This window comes from Nilaparvata lugens, chromosome 13, assembly GCF_014356525.2.
Source record: "Nilaparvata lugens isolate BPH chromosome 13, ASM1435652v1, whole genome shotgun sequence".
Classification (NCBI taxonomy): Eukaryota; Metazoa; Arthropoda; class Insecta; order Hemiptera; family Delphacidae; genus Nilaparvata; species Nilaparvata lugens.
Genome location: NC_052516.1, coordinates 4,546,897 through 4,559,766, shown reverse-complemented (window position 1 = coordinate 4,559,766; position 12,870 = coordinate 4,546,897). Strand labels below are relative to the sequence as shown.

Below are 12,870 nucleotides of genomic sequence, written 5' to 3'. Positions count from 1 at the left end.
GCGTGAAAAAATGTAATTCTAATTAGTTGGCAAAATCCAACTAACGCCGGTTAGGTACCTACTGATAGTTGTTTAGTGTTGGGTAAAAAAACTACAAAATTCAAAGTATGAGCTAAATATATGAATGAATGAATTTCATCCGTTAATAAAATAGAGAAGTGAATTTAGCTGATATTAGCATTCAAAATTAGATTCTGATTTTTGAGGTTAGTTTTCGATCTGTTGTCGTCTGATAGCAGCATGGTACTTGACACTGGCGACAGACAGAGCATTTTTATGGCGCATGCCTCTGTATTAAATGGTCAATTTCACCGCTTCAATAACATAACCTCATTTTTACCTACCTAGCTATTTTAGCATACCTATCATTATCAGTTTGTATTATGTAAATATTCTCTCTTATTAGAATTTAAATCAAACACATATCTATTATGTCTAAATATTGGACCATGATCTCGTTTGTTAATCTTTTTCAGTTTCAAATTCACCGCCTCAATAACTTAACCTCAATTATTTTGTGACATTTGTGATGAATAATAACATCCGTCGGTTAAATTACAGTGTTGCTGGATTGTGAAACCGTGGATTAAAATCATGGTTAGTTAACCGGGATTAAAAACTAACCGATCTTTGTGGAACAGAAATGAATCCGTAAAACTAACGCTGATTTGTTAATCGGCGTTAATGTTCATATTTAGCAGACGTACGTGCAACTGGCCCTTAGGTAAACATACTCATATTTTTACTTTCCTTGCCCTACTACCATAGGTAAGGAAAGTATTGCTTTCCAAAAAAAATTAAGGTACCCCAATTTCAAGTTTTCTATACGTTTCAAGGTCCCCTGAGTCCAAACCATGATTTTTGGGTGTTGGTCTGTGTGTGTGTATGTCTGTGAACACGATAACTCCATTCCTAATTAACCGATTGACTTGAAATTTTAAACTTAAGGTCCTTATACCATGAGGACCCGACAATAAGAAATTCAATAAAATTAAATTCAAGATGGCGGAAAAAATGGCGGATAATTACTAAAAAACCATGTTTTTTATGATTTTCTCGAAAATGGCTTTAACGATTTTCTTCAAATTTATAGGCTACCATGGATAGCTCATAGCTATATTCATAAGCCCTATCAACTGACATGAGTCTCATTTCTGGGAAAATTGCAGGAGCTCCGTAATATTCTTGAGAAAAATGGTGAATAATTACTAAAAAACCATGTTTTTCACGATTTTCTCAAAAATGACTTGACTGATTTATTTCAAATTCATACCCTGTATAGTTATTTATCAGCTCTATCAACTGGCATAAGTCTTTTTCCTTCGAAACTAATGTGGTCCACCCCATCCTTGAGAAATGGACTTTGTAAACTCCTTCTCGTGCATGAGGTGGTAGGTAGGTAGAGCAGTTTATAAAAAGAACACATAGTCGAGATTTTCATTTGTAGAACAGCTGTTTTGACGACTTTTAAAAAAATCATCGAATTTCTCAATTTACACAAAGGAAAATGTACTCTGAAAACAATTATATATACACATATACAGTAGTCTGATCGTAGTTTCAAATATGTTGCCGCCAGCAATCGTCATTATGTTATTCCTCTAAATTATTCTTGTTTAAGAATGAGGCTCAGAGTACAATGAGCAAGGAAAGTTGTGTGAGTGCACCACACCAGATTTTTAACAATAATTGCCTGATTTATAGCCTCTTCTTCCTGATTCTGTGTATACTTCAACTCTGCTAAGAGGATAGGATAGGATAGGATACATGTAAGAGCAGTAATAAATTGATAAGCGTGCTGTATTCTGTACTCTTGTAGAACACAAGTAGTATGATAATAGGAGTTGCTGCTGCTGCTGGTGTATTTATATGCATGCAAAGACTAATGTCAGAATTGGTAATGGCGGGGGTTGTGTACACACTCGAGCAACGGTGGCTGAATAGAAATCAGGTTTGAGGTTTGGGGTTGGTAGCAGCCCTGAACCCTGAGATGAAGAAGCAACCGCCCTTAATTATTCAGGTCTCTTTCGGAGCCCCCAGGCGCTCCTCTGATTTCTGAGCGACCTCATTCCAATATCCAGCCTCATCCTCTAACTCTGTGATCTTCTTCCTGGGTTGCTTGTTTGGGATCTTCTTCTTCTTCTTCTTCTTCTTCTTCTTCTTCTTCTTCTTCTTCTTCTTCCTCTTCTTCTTCTTATTATTATTCTTCTTCTTCTTCTCTCGTTCTCTCCTTCTATAGTGAGGTCTACGTTGTAACGGCAGTGGAGAAAGATAGGAGAAAAGCGCTGCCGATTCTCTCATTTGCTACTGCCTTCTATAGTGGATAGCCGATACTTTAATGAGTAAGTGCATACTTGACTTAAGACATTAATACTAATTAATTTTTAATAATTAATAGTTATTAATGTGGGACTTACTCGCCAACACGTTGGCCATTCCAACACTCGGCGGTGTCATGGATTTCGGCAAAGCTTTCGTCGGAGCAGAGGGCTTCTGGCAGATTGGCAAAGAAGCCCTTGGCCTGAATCGATTCCAGAGACTGCAGAAAACTGGTCAACAGTGGTGATCCATGATCTAGCGGCCTGTCGAACGAAATTATTCACATTAATATGACAATAGGAAAAAACAGTTCACATCATTTAGTAATAAGTGGATTTCATTGAAGATTATCAAGCAATACAGAATTTTAAGTTGTAAAACCTATCAGGGGTAAACGGAAAAGACCCGAAATCTCGTAAGGAAAGATTCACGTCTCTATGCGCTACAAATACATATGCTTTTCATCAGCTGATGATATGATTATTATATCTGTATTCGTACAGGAACAGTAAAGCTGCGTACACATATTCGCGCTTCCAACCCGCACCGAGCACGCTTCTCTCTCGTACCGCCCTCGTACCACCATCGAACCACAGTCGCTCCGCCCACACACCCATCATGAACGTTACGGAAGATGTTACATCTTCTCGCGTTCCCCGGTCGAACCACTGTTGCTCGCCGGTCGATCATCAATCGCTCTGCTGGAGTGACGTTCGGTTGCGGAGCAGAGCGAAAGTCTGTACGCACCTTATGATATATACATAATAAAGGCCTTTTCACACTTCAAGTTCTGTTGAAATACGTCTTCGAAATACATAGCTGTTCTAATATTGAAAGCTACGCTACGCTGATATTAACAGGACAGATTCGTAGCTTCGATTTAACATTAGGAGATAGGACGTATTTCAGAGAAATACGCTGAAATAAGTCCTATCTCCCAATGTTAAAATCACCAGCTTAGCTTATAGCTTTTAATTTGTGAGATGGGACGGCTACAGCCAGTTAACCAAACATCGATTTTTGGACGTTCGATTTTCTGCCGTCCCTATGCATTAAATGAAACTTGACAAACATCATCTGTTTTGATCTGATAGAATTTAAAAATACAAAAATCGTACGTACAAAAATCGATTAGTGTGTAACTAGCCTCACTAAATTTTGTAAAAACTTTTGTATAACCGACCTTACTTTATCAACATCAACATATTTATACATTATTCTAAGTCGTGTCCACACTTAACAAATGTTCGACAAACATGTTTGTTGAAACAGTTTGAGCAAATTTTATTATGTTTGACAAACAATGTTTGCCCGTGGCCAGTGTGGACGCTGTCAACTCTGAAAATGTTCGGAAAAACAGTAATTTCTTGTTTGTCAAACAATGATTGTCCAAACTTTTTGAAATGTTTGTCCCTGAGCTCCTCAACAAACATGTTTGTCGAAAATTTGTTCAGTGTGGACACGGCTTAATAATCATATACATCAACATATTTATACTATTCTAATAATCATTCAGTAAAACTGTGCAATTGAGTCAGATATTCAGATATTTTAGTAATAATCTTACAAATTAATGTGTGAAATATTATGTCTGTCTCACTTGTTATAATGTCCAGCAGGCAGGGAACTGACAGAGATAGCGTTCAATGCATCACTGGCCTCCGATTTGTGTGCTGTCTCAATTTTGGTTTTGCCTGTCTCAGGTTCCAGTCTGACTGGGCCACACATTTTCTTCACCTAAACACACAAAAAAAGCAAAAGATTAATATAAATATTCGGATCTTAATCTTTCTAAATTCAAAATTAATTGTTTCAAGTGTTTGTGTTTTGTTTCAATGTGGAAGTTGGTGAAGAATTGAAAAGTCGCACATAACCTTTATTTGGGCAAAATATTTATTTTATAAAATTGGGATGAAAAGAAGTTTTGAACTGCAGTCTGTTTCTTTGTCCTTAAGTTGATTGTAAATGATGAATAAATAAATATTAGAAATAAAGCATGTAATTATAATTTTCTGTATAATATTACAAAAGAGAAAAGATAGCATATAAGAAGATATCCCATTGTATAGATCATTTATGTTCCAAATTTCAAGCCGATTTTTGTCAACTCAAGCCAATTACTGTCGACTACTGTCTATTATCACTGTTTTGATGGGGTGAGTGTGTAAGAACGGCACAGTATGAGAGACTACCAGCATCACATAGCTTCACAAGAAAAAACTACAAGGACTATCGGCTTGAGTCCGATTACTGTCGACTACTGTCCCTATATTATTACTGTTTTGTTGAAGTGAGAATGTAAGAACGGCACAGTAGGAGAGACTACCAGCATCACATAGCTTCACAAGAAAAAACTACAAGGACTATCGGCTTGAGTCCGATTACTGTCGACTACTGTCCCTATATTATTACTGTTTTGTTGAAGTGAGAATGTAAGAACGGCACAGTAGGAGAGACTACCAGCATCACATAGCTTCACAAGAAAAAACTACAAGGACTATCGGCTTGAGTCCGATTACTGTCGACTACTGTCCCTATATTATTACTGTTTTGTTGAAGTGAGAATGTAAGAACGGCACAGTAGGAGAGACTACCAGCGTCACATAGCTTCACAAGAAAAAACTACAAGGACTATCGGCTTGAGTCCGATTACTGTCGACTACTGTCCCTATATTATTACTGTTTTGTTGAAGTGAGAATGTAAGAACGGCACAATATGAGAGACTACCAGCGTCACATAGCTTCACCAAAAACAACTACTAGGACTGTCGGCTTGAGTTAACAGTGAAATTTGCAACATAAACGCCCTATACCATGACATATCTTCTAATTCTATCTTTTCTTTACGTATTACATACTAGCCTACATGAATGAAACCAATCTCATGTGAAGGATATTGTATTTTCCCCAATATAGTCAGATTGACGTTATAAAATCGGTGGAAATGATAGGACAGAAAATTGTCAATTTTCTTTCACCACCATCTTCTATCAGTAGTTGCTAATACACTAATCTCAAAGAAAAACGTCTCTCATTACTCTATTCTTCTTAAACTCTTTATTCCCCTTAAATTTCTTCTCTTCATCCTCTTAAATTATTTCTCCTCTTCTATCTTCTACTCATCTTCTTCAACCCATTTTTCTTCTTCTTATACTACTACTTCTTCTTCTTCTTCTTCTTCTTCTTCTACTACTACTTTTTTCGAATAAAACATCTGCTCATCTGCGGCACACTTCCTTGACTCGTGCCCTGAAATCGCGCTCTCGCTCTCTCTCTCTCTCGCCCATCCTCTCTCCCGTAATGCAATAACATGTGTCACAGATTATTAGGGGCATAAACTCTACAGAGGAGCGCAAAAAACTCCCCTTCCTCAATATGTTTTCTGTTTACGGAAGCTTGGGTTTTTTTTGTATTATAAGGTTGGTTTGACAGTAGTGTTGTAAAAGCAGCTTCAAACCGCAAAATGTTTATTGGAAACTGACTACAGGAGCTGTCAAAATAATCAACACCCATCATACTTTACAATACATGCTATAGTGAGGTCCACGTTATAATGGCAGTGTTTGATTTGCATTGGTGTTGCTATCCTTGTCCAACATTCGACAAAGCAGATAGCGCTTTCCTTCTCTAGCTCCGCAAGGTTGCTAGATATCGTTTTTCAACAATGTAGAAAATGTAACCAACTAGCAAAATTTTCTGTGTAGTTGAGAAGTTGATATTGTGGTAGTTATTCATATTGAATGAAAAAGACTAAGAAATTGTCAAAAACCACAGATTTATTGATACTTAGAAAGACCGATTTCGGGCTTTTTAGTTTATCAGAGATTGACAATGGTGTAATAACCGAAACCGGTCTTTCTAAGTATCAATAAATCTGTGGTTTTTGACATTTTCTTAGTCTTTTTCTACGTCATTCAACTAGAAAAATATTTAATCTCAACTAAGAAAACTTATTAATTTATAGTTTGAAAATATATTTTCTTGACAAATAAAATATAATTGATTATTTCAGACAAGAATACACAGTTGATATCACATCATATATACTGGTATCAGCTATCCTCTACAGAAGGCAGTGGCAAGGCCGAGAATCGGCAACCTCATCTATCCTTATCTTGGCCTTTAAACCTTATCCATCTTCATAGGCCCAAGTACTTGAAATATTTCAATTTTCTATCAGAGTAAAGCTTATTGACCGAGCGAAGTGAGGTGAAATTTGACAGGTACCGTATGTTCCTTTTTTAATTGCGCGTCGACGTATATACAATGTTTTTGGAAATTCTGCATTTCAAGGATAATATACAAGGAAAGAGGAGCCTCCTTCATACGCCAATATTAGAGTAAAAATCAGACTATGGAATATTATTCATCATAAATCAGCTGACAAGTGATTACACAGATGTGTGGAGAAGCCAGTCTATTGCTGTATTTCCATAAGGTATATAGTTTCAATCAGGTACTTGTGGATGAGAATACTGCGTGAGGTCTACTGTTCACAGAACAACTAGTATCAACCTTGAGAAATCTTCCCCAAAGCCCAAAGCTTCCTTTCAAAAATTGTTATATCATATTGTTAACTTCATTCTAGGGCCTGAAGCGATTACCGTTCAATGATTATATATCATCCCTTAAATATATTTACTATGTGAAGTTTACCTATATGTTTCTCTAATGTTCCCAACATATATGTCATACCTGAAACATCTCTATCTCAATAACTATGTACGTTTACCGAAAATATGTCTACAACATATGAGCATGTTTTGTTGGCATTTTGCATGCCGAAAGTCTATTGAAAAGGTCAAATCATCTGGAAAAGCTATTTCGATAATGTCAAACCGGAATAGATTGCCGGAAAACGCGCTTTTCCTGTGACAGTTTTCCGAATGGGTTGACCGGAAAAATTGGGGGTGATGTGAGGGAAACTGAACGTTTGTTATTATATTTTTGTATCCTTGGAAAAGTTTTGACATTATTTTCAATTGTCAGTTAATATATCGAGGTCCACGTTATAATGGATCAACATTGGTGTTGTTATCCTTGTCTATCACTCCACAAATTTTCTATTTAATGTTGAATCTACTCATATCCAATTGAACGATTTCATAGAATCGAATGTTAGGCTAGGCACACACCAGTTAGTCAAGACGAGACAAAACATGATCAGACACAATACTTCACATAGTTGCTTATGACGCAACACACACTGATTAGTCATTGCAATTAGACATGTCTTCATAAGCAACTATGTGAAGTATTGTGACTGAACGTGTCTGATCATGTCTTGTCTTGTCTTGACTAACTGTTGTGTGCCTAGCAAAACAATATCACAAACTGTGTTTCTGGTTTCAGGACTTCACAAATCAATAATAATCGATTAAACATACTACTCTATATGTTAGAGACCAAATTAGAGACCTAAATAAATTAGAGATGTAAAATAAGTTAGAGACCTAAATAAGTTAGAGATCTAAAATAAGTTAGAGACCAAGAGTTTGGTTTAAAACTCTTGAACCGTTAACTTGGATTCTATGCCAACCCTTGTGGCTAATCCCCTATATGCTCAACTGCCCTATTGTCTCTCAACCACCCTCGGCTTCTTACAATTGAGGGTGAATTCAATGGAGGTTATATAATATATATACACTAAATATATGAATATTACAGGGAGTGGATCGGTTTTAACAATGTACTGTTCTTCAATAGAGACTTTCCCCCAATAGCCTGCTATCTATATATATAGAAGCGAAATGACACTCACTGACTGACTGACTGACTGACTCACTCACTCACTCACTCAATCACTCGCATAACAAAAAAATCTACCGGACCAAAAACGTTCAAATTTGGTAGGTATGTTCAGTTGGCCCTTTAGAGGCGCACTAAGAAATCTTTTGGCAATATTTTAACTCTAAGGGTTGTTTTTGAGGGTTTAAAGTTCGTCTTTTAGCATGTATATTCTTCTTCTCCCAATCTCTTGAATATAATTGAAATTTCCATATCATATGTTACTATAGAACTATAATCTAGATAGAGTACCTCTTCGCAACAGTTGTTAACTGGCAAGTAAATTAATAATTTTGTCAGGTTGGCATTAAGTTGAGTTAACTTTGTTAGGTTGGCACCAAGTTGAAGATTTAAATGCATTTATCGCGGAAAAATTGATTGGGCACTGCTACTTCAATCCTGGGAATATTATACTACTAGTCGTCAGGCTCGCTTCGCTCGCCATATCCGTTTAGCCAGACGTTTAGTCTGGACCCCCGACTGGATTGTCCTAACATGATAAAAATGCTAATCTCATTCTTGGACGATCCGGTCGGGGTCCAGGGGGCGGAGCCCCCTTGCTAGACGGATATGGCGAGCGAAGCGAGCCTGACGGCTAGTTATAACTATATATAATTATATATATTCAAATTATATAGCTATATTATGTTACTTTTATATTTATACTACTTATATATGCTGGACCATATGAAGTATTGACTTCAGTTTGTCAGAAGTATAGGTTTCCTCCATAAAAAGTATTGCTCTTATAACTATATTGTAGCCTACTAGGGGCCGGTTTCCGAGCTCGGCATTTAGCTAAGTTCTACACTTCAGCTGACACAGCTGGTGTCAGAAAATTGGCTTTCCGAAACGGGGCGTAGTCGTGGTTTTTATGATGATCTTTATTTTCTAATTTCTATAGTTGGAAAAGTTTTTCCTTGACGAAACGAAACATTCCTAAATAATTACAAATAGCGGAAACATTACACTATTATCTCTTAATTTATTTTTCCTACAATTACCTTGAAAAGTGTCCATTGCTGCACTGATTACAGAACGCAAAGAATCACTTTTCCGCTCTAGTGCGGGAAAAATTTTTCCTGCACTCCAGATTTGCAACATGACAACGCAAAATACTTAGTAGGTTATATGGAGCAACAGTGCAGCAAAATCAAAATGAAGTTGGTAACAGTGACTGCTGTGGCTGCTATAGTGAGCAGAGGTGCAACGAAGCACAACGCGCTAATTATTATTCATTATATATTATAACCAAGGACAACATTTTTATTCAATTTGACAATAAATTAAGGTTTTTATCAATAATAAAATTACACAGAAAAACATTTGATGCATTTCAGGCAATTTTACCCATAATTACCCACTTTTCATATTCAATGGTAACTGTAGGAAAAACTTAATGTGAAATACGTGTGCAAAGTTCCTCTGCTGCACTCAAGAAACCATTCCGCCCTCGCCGTTCTTTCGGTGCAGCAAACTGTCACTTTGCGCACTAGTTGCACAAATAACTATTTCCTACAGATACCTTGAAAAGTGACCATTTCTGCACTGATTGCAGGCTGCAAAGAATCACTTTTCCGCTCTAGTGCGCAAAGTATTACTTTGCGTACTCCAGATTTGCAGCATGACAACGCAAAATAGTTAGTAGGTTATATGGAGCACCAGTGCAGGAAAATAAAAATTAAGTTGGTAACAATGTCTGTGGTTAGATAAGAATCATCAATGGCTGTATGGCTACATATTTATGATAAAATCTCAATCTAGAAATCCAAAACAATAATAATGTTTATCTAAATCATAGTTAAATAATAACTTCTCATCATTTGATAATAAATAATGTTTCTTTTCTATTGACAGTAATAGTTATTTCAACTCCAAGCAATGAGAATGTAGCAAACACACATTATGAAATTCGAATTTTCAGGTTAAATAATTATCGTTCGAAATCCATGTCAATAAAATTAATAAAATAACATTCGAATATACTACAATAAAATTTTTTCTGTTGTCCATGTTATTTTATAGATATTTTTTAGTTTACTTATAGTATTTTTCGGTAATTTTAGTTAACCATAAGTCTAAATATCTGAATACTGTTTTTAGCTGAATGAAACGAAGTTATATAGGTACGATTCTTCCCGCTAGGTCGCGCGCTTGTCGGTTCAGCCATCCCATTGAGGTGTTGGTGTGTATTTCGAATGCGAATTTTTTGTTCTATCTGTATTTTTTCTGATTCTTGAATGAATAAAAAAGAGAACTTTGGCTGAGAATTTTCAACTACAATTGGATTATTACTTTTTAAATGAATTACGGTTGTTATTAATATCAGCATCACACACACAAACATTTGATGGATTTCAGCCATCATTTTTACCACTTTTCATATTCAATGGTAACTGTAGGAAAAATTTAATGTGAAATACGTGCGCAAAGTGACAGTTTGCTGCACCGAAAGAAACGTTTACGCCCGAGCCGTAGGCGAGGGCGGAATGGTTTGTTGAGTGCAGCAGAGGAACTTTGCGCACGTATTTCACATTAAATTTTTCCTACAGTTACCATTGAATATGAAAAGTTGCACAAATAACTATTGAGTTCAATTTTCTAGTTTTTCGAGAATTAATTTAAACGTGGAGTGCGACAATGCCACGTTTCGGAAAGCCAATTTTCTGACTCCACTCCAGCTGTTCAAAGTCTAGAACTTAGCTAAATCCCGAGCTCAAAAACCAGCCCTCAATGTTACTTACAGTATATAGGCTAGATACCTAAACTTCAAACTGTCAGCATTGATTGAATGGGAAGCATTGATGTAATTCATAAGGAATTCTGACAGTTTGAACTGAATCTCAGTACTGTTACATATTGTTTTATTGACCGAGCGAAGTGAGGTCTAAGATTCAAGTCGACGGTTTGGCATTTCTCTTTATGTTTAAATGTTTATATGTTGCGAATTTACGGCGAAACGCGGTAATAGATTTTCATGAAATTTGACAGGTATGTTCTTTTTTTAAATTGCGCGTCGACGTATATACAAGGTTTTTGGAAATTTTGCATTTCAAGGATAATATAAAAGGAAAAAGGAGCCTCCTTCATACGCCGATATTAGAGTAAAATCAGACTATAGAATTATTCATCATAAATCAGCTGACAAGTGATTACACAGATGTGTGGAGTAGCCAGTCTATAATTGCTGTATTTAGGGTCTATAGTTTCAATCTGGTACTTGTTCACAGAACTACTAGTATACATGTGAGCATATATATATGGCTACATATATATGTATATGAATGAGAAGAAGTAGATGATAAGAGAAGGGAGTTTGCCATTCTTCTAGGAGTAGCCTATAGTCTATGAGTGTAAGTGAGATTCATGTTACAATTAACCCTTTCGAATTCGAGTTAGGGGTGGGTTGCTTCCCCCCACATGGATCAATAAAGGAGGAAGGTTAATAGGTTTGTTGGAGGATAGCAAAGGGTTGAGAAGGTCTATTAATTGTTTGCCAGTGAGCTGAAGTTTCTAGTTTACAAGGACTAGCACAGAGAAGGCTTGTATTTGTGGTAGGTAGCCTACTAGCTTACAAGCTCTATATTGAGGTCCACGTTATAATGGCAGTGTTTGATTTGCAATGGTATTGCTATCCTTATCTATGATTCAACAAAGCGGATAGCGCTATCTCTTTCTCGCTTTGCTCTGTTGCCAGATGGTCTTTCAACAATGTAGAATTAATAATTAATTAACAAAATATGTCATATTAATTATTAAAATTCATTATGAAATTATTGGAAAATATAGTTGATTATTTTAACGAGAATGAACAGTTAATATTACATCAATAAACCTGTATCAGCTACTGTCTATAGAAAGCATTGACAAGACAGAGGATCGGCAACGTTTTTCTCCTATATTTCTTCACTGCCATTATAACGTGGACCTCAATATAGGTACTAGCTTACAAGCACTATAGAGAGGTCCACGTTATAATATCGGTGGAGAAAGATAGGAGAAAAACGTTGCCGATCCTCTATTATTTATTATTATTAGTTTATGCTCAAATGATTGAGTATTATTTTGTATGCATTGCTTTTGGCAATAAAGTTTATTATTATTATTATTGTCAATGGCTTTTAAAGACGGTAGCTGATACAGGTTTATTGATGTTGAGGTGCGTACAGATATACGCGCCGCGAACATGAGCAATTCACTTTTAATCAGCTGACTATATCTGTATTTTTACAGAAACGGTAAGATAAAGCTTGGCATCAAGATATAAAAAGCTTGGCATCAGCTGATTAAAAGTGAATTGCTTATGTTCGAGGCGCGTAAATCTGTACGCACCTTAATAAACTATTCATTCTCGTTTAAAATAGTCAATTAATTCTAACAAGCAAGAAATTATATTTTCTTTATAACGTGCACCCCACAGTAGATCACATCTCGATCTCAGATCACATCTTGATCTCAGATCACAATTGATCACAGATAAGCTATTGAGCGCCCCCAAATCACATCCAAAGCTGGCACAATTCTACCCCCAACCTACGCTGCACCCCATTAATTCTTTTGTGCGCTTGTTTGCCAAATATTTTCCCATTCTCCACCGTTTCATTCCGACATCCCCCGAGATTCGGCCCTCACACGCCCCATTCTCTTTCGGCCTCTTTCGGAGTCAAAGGCACCGTAACAGCCACAAAGTGCAGTCTTCTATCTTTGTTTTGTCTGTTGTTCAGATCTCCCCTCTCACTCCCTCTCACACGTCTACTAACTCAT

The 12,870-nt window shown here is 36.4% G+C and overlaps 1 protein-coding gene across 1 annotated transcript in view; it reads right to left on the bottom strand.

Annotated features, from left to right (window-relative positions):
• Window positions 1–12,870, bottom strand: part of LOC111054675 (glypican-5-like) — a 203,932-nt gene that overhangs the window by 17,033 nt on the left and 174,029 nt on the right. The window contains exons 6-7 of the mRNA XM_039439616.1: window positions 3,920–4,056; window positions 2,418–2,582 (exon numbers count right to left, since the gene is read on the bottom strand). Of these exons, the coding sequence (XP_039295550.1) occupies window positions 2,418–2,582; window positions 3,920–4,056 (302 nt within the window). The remainder of the gene's footprint in view (window positions 1–2,417; window positions 2,583–3,919; window positions 4,057–12,870) is intronic.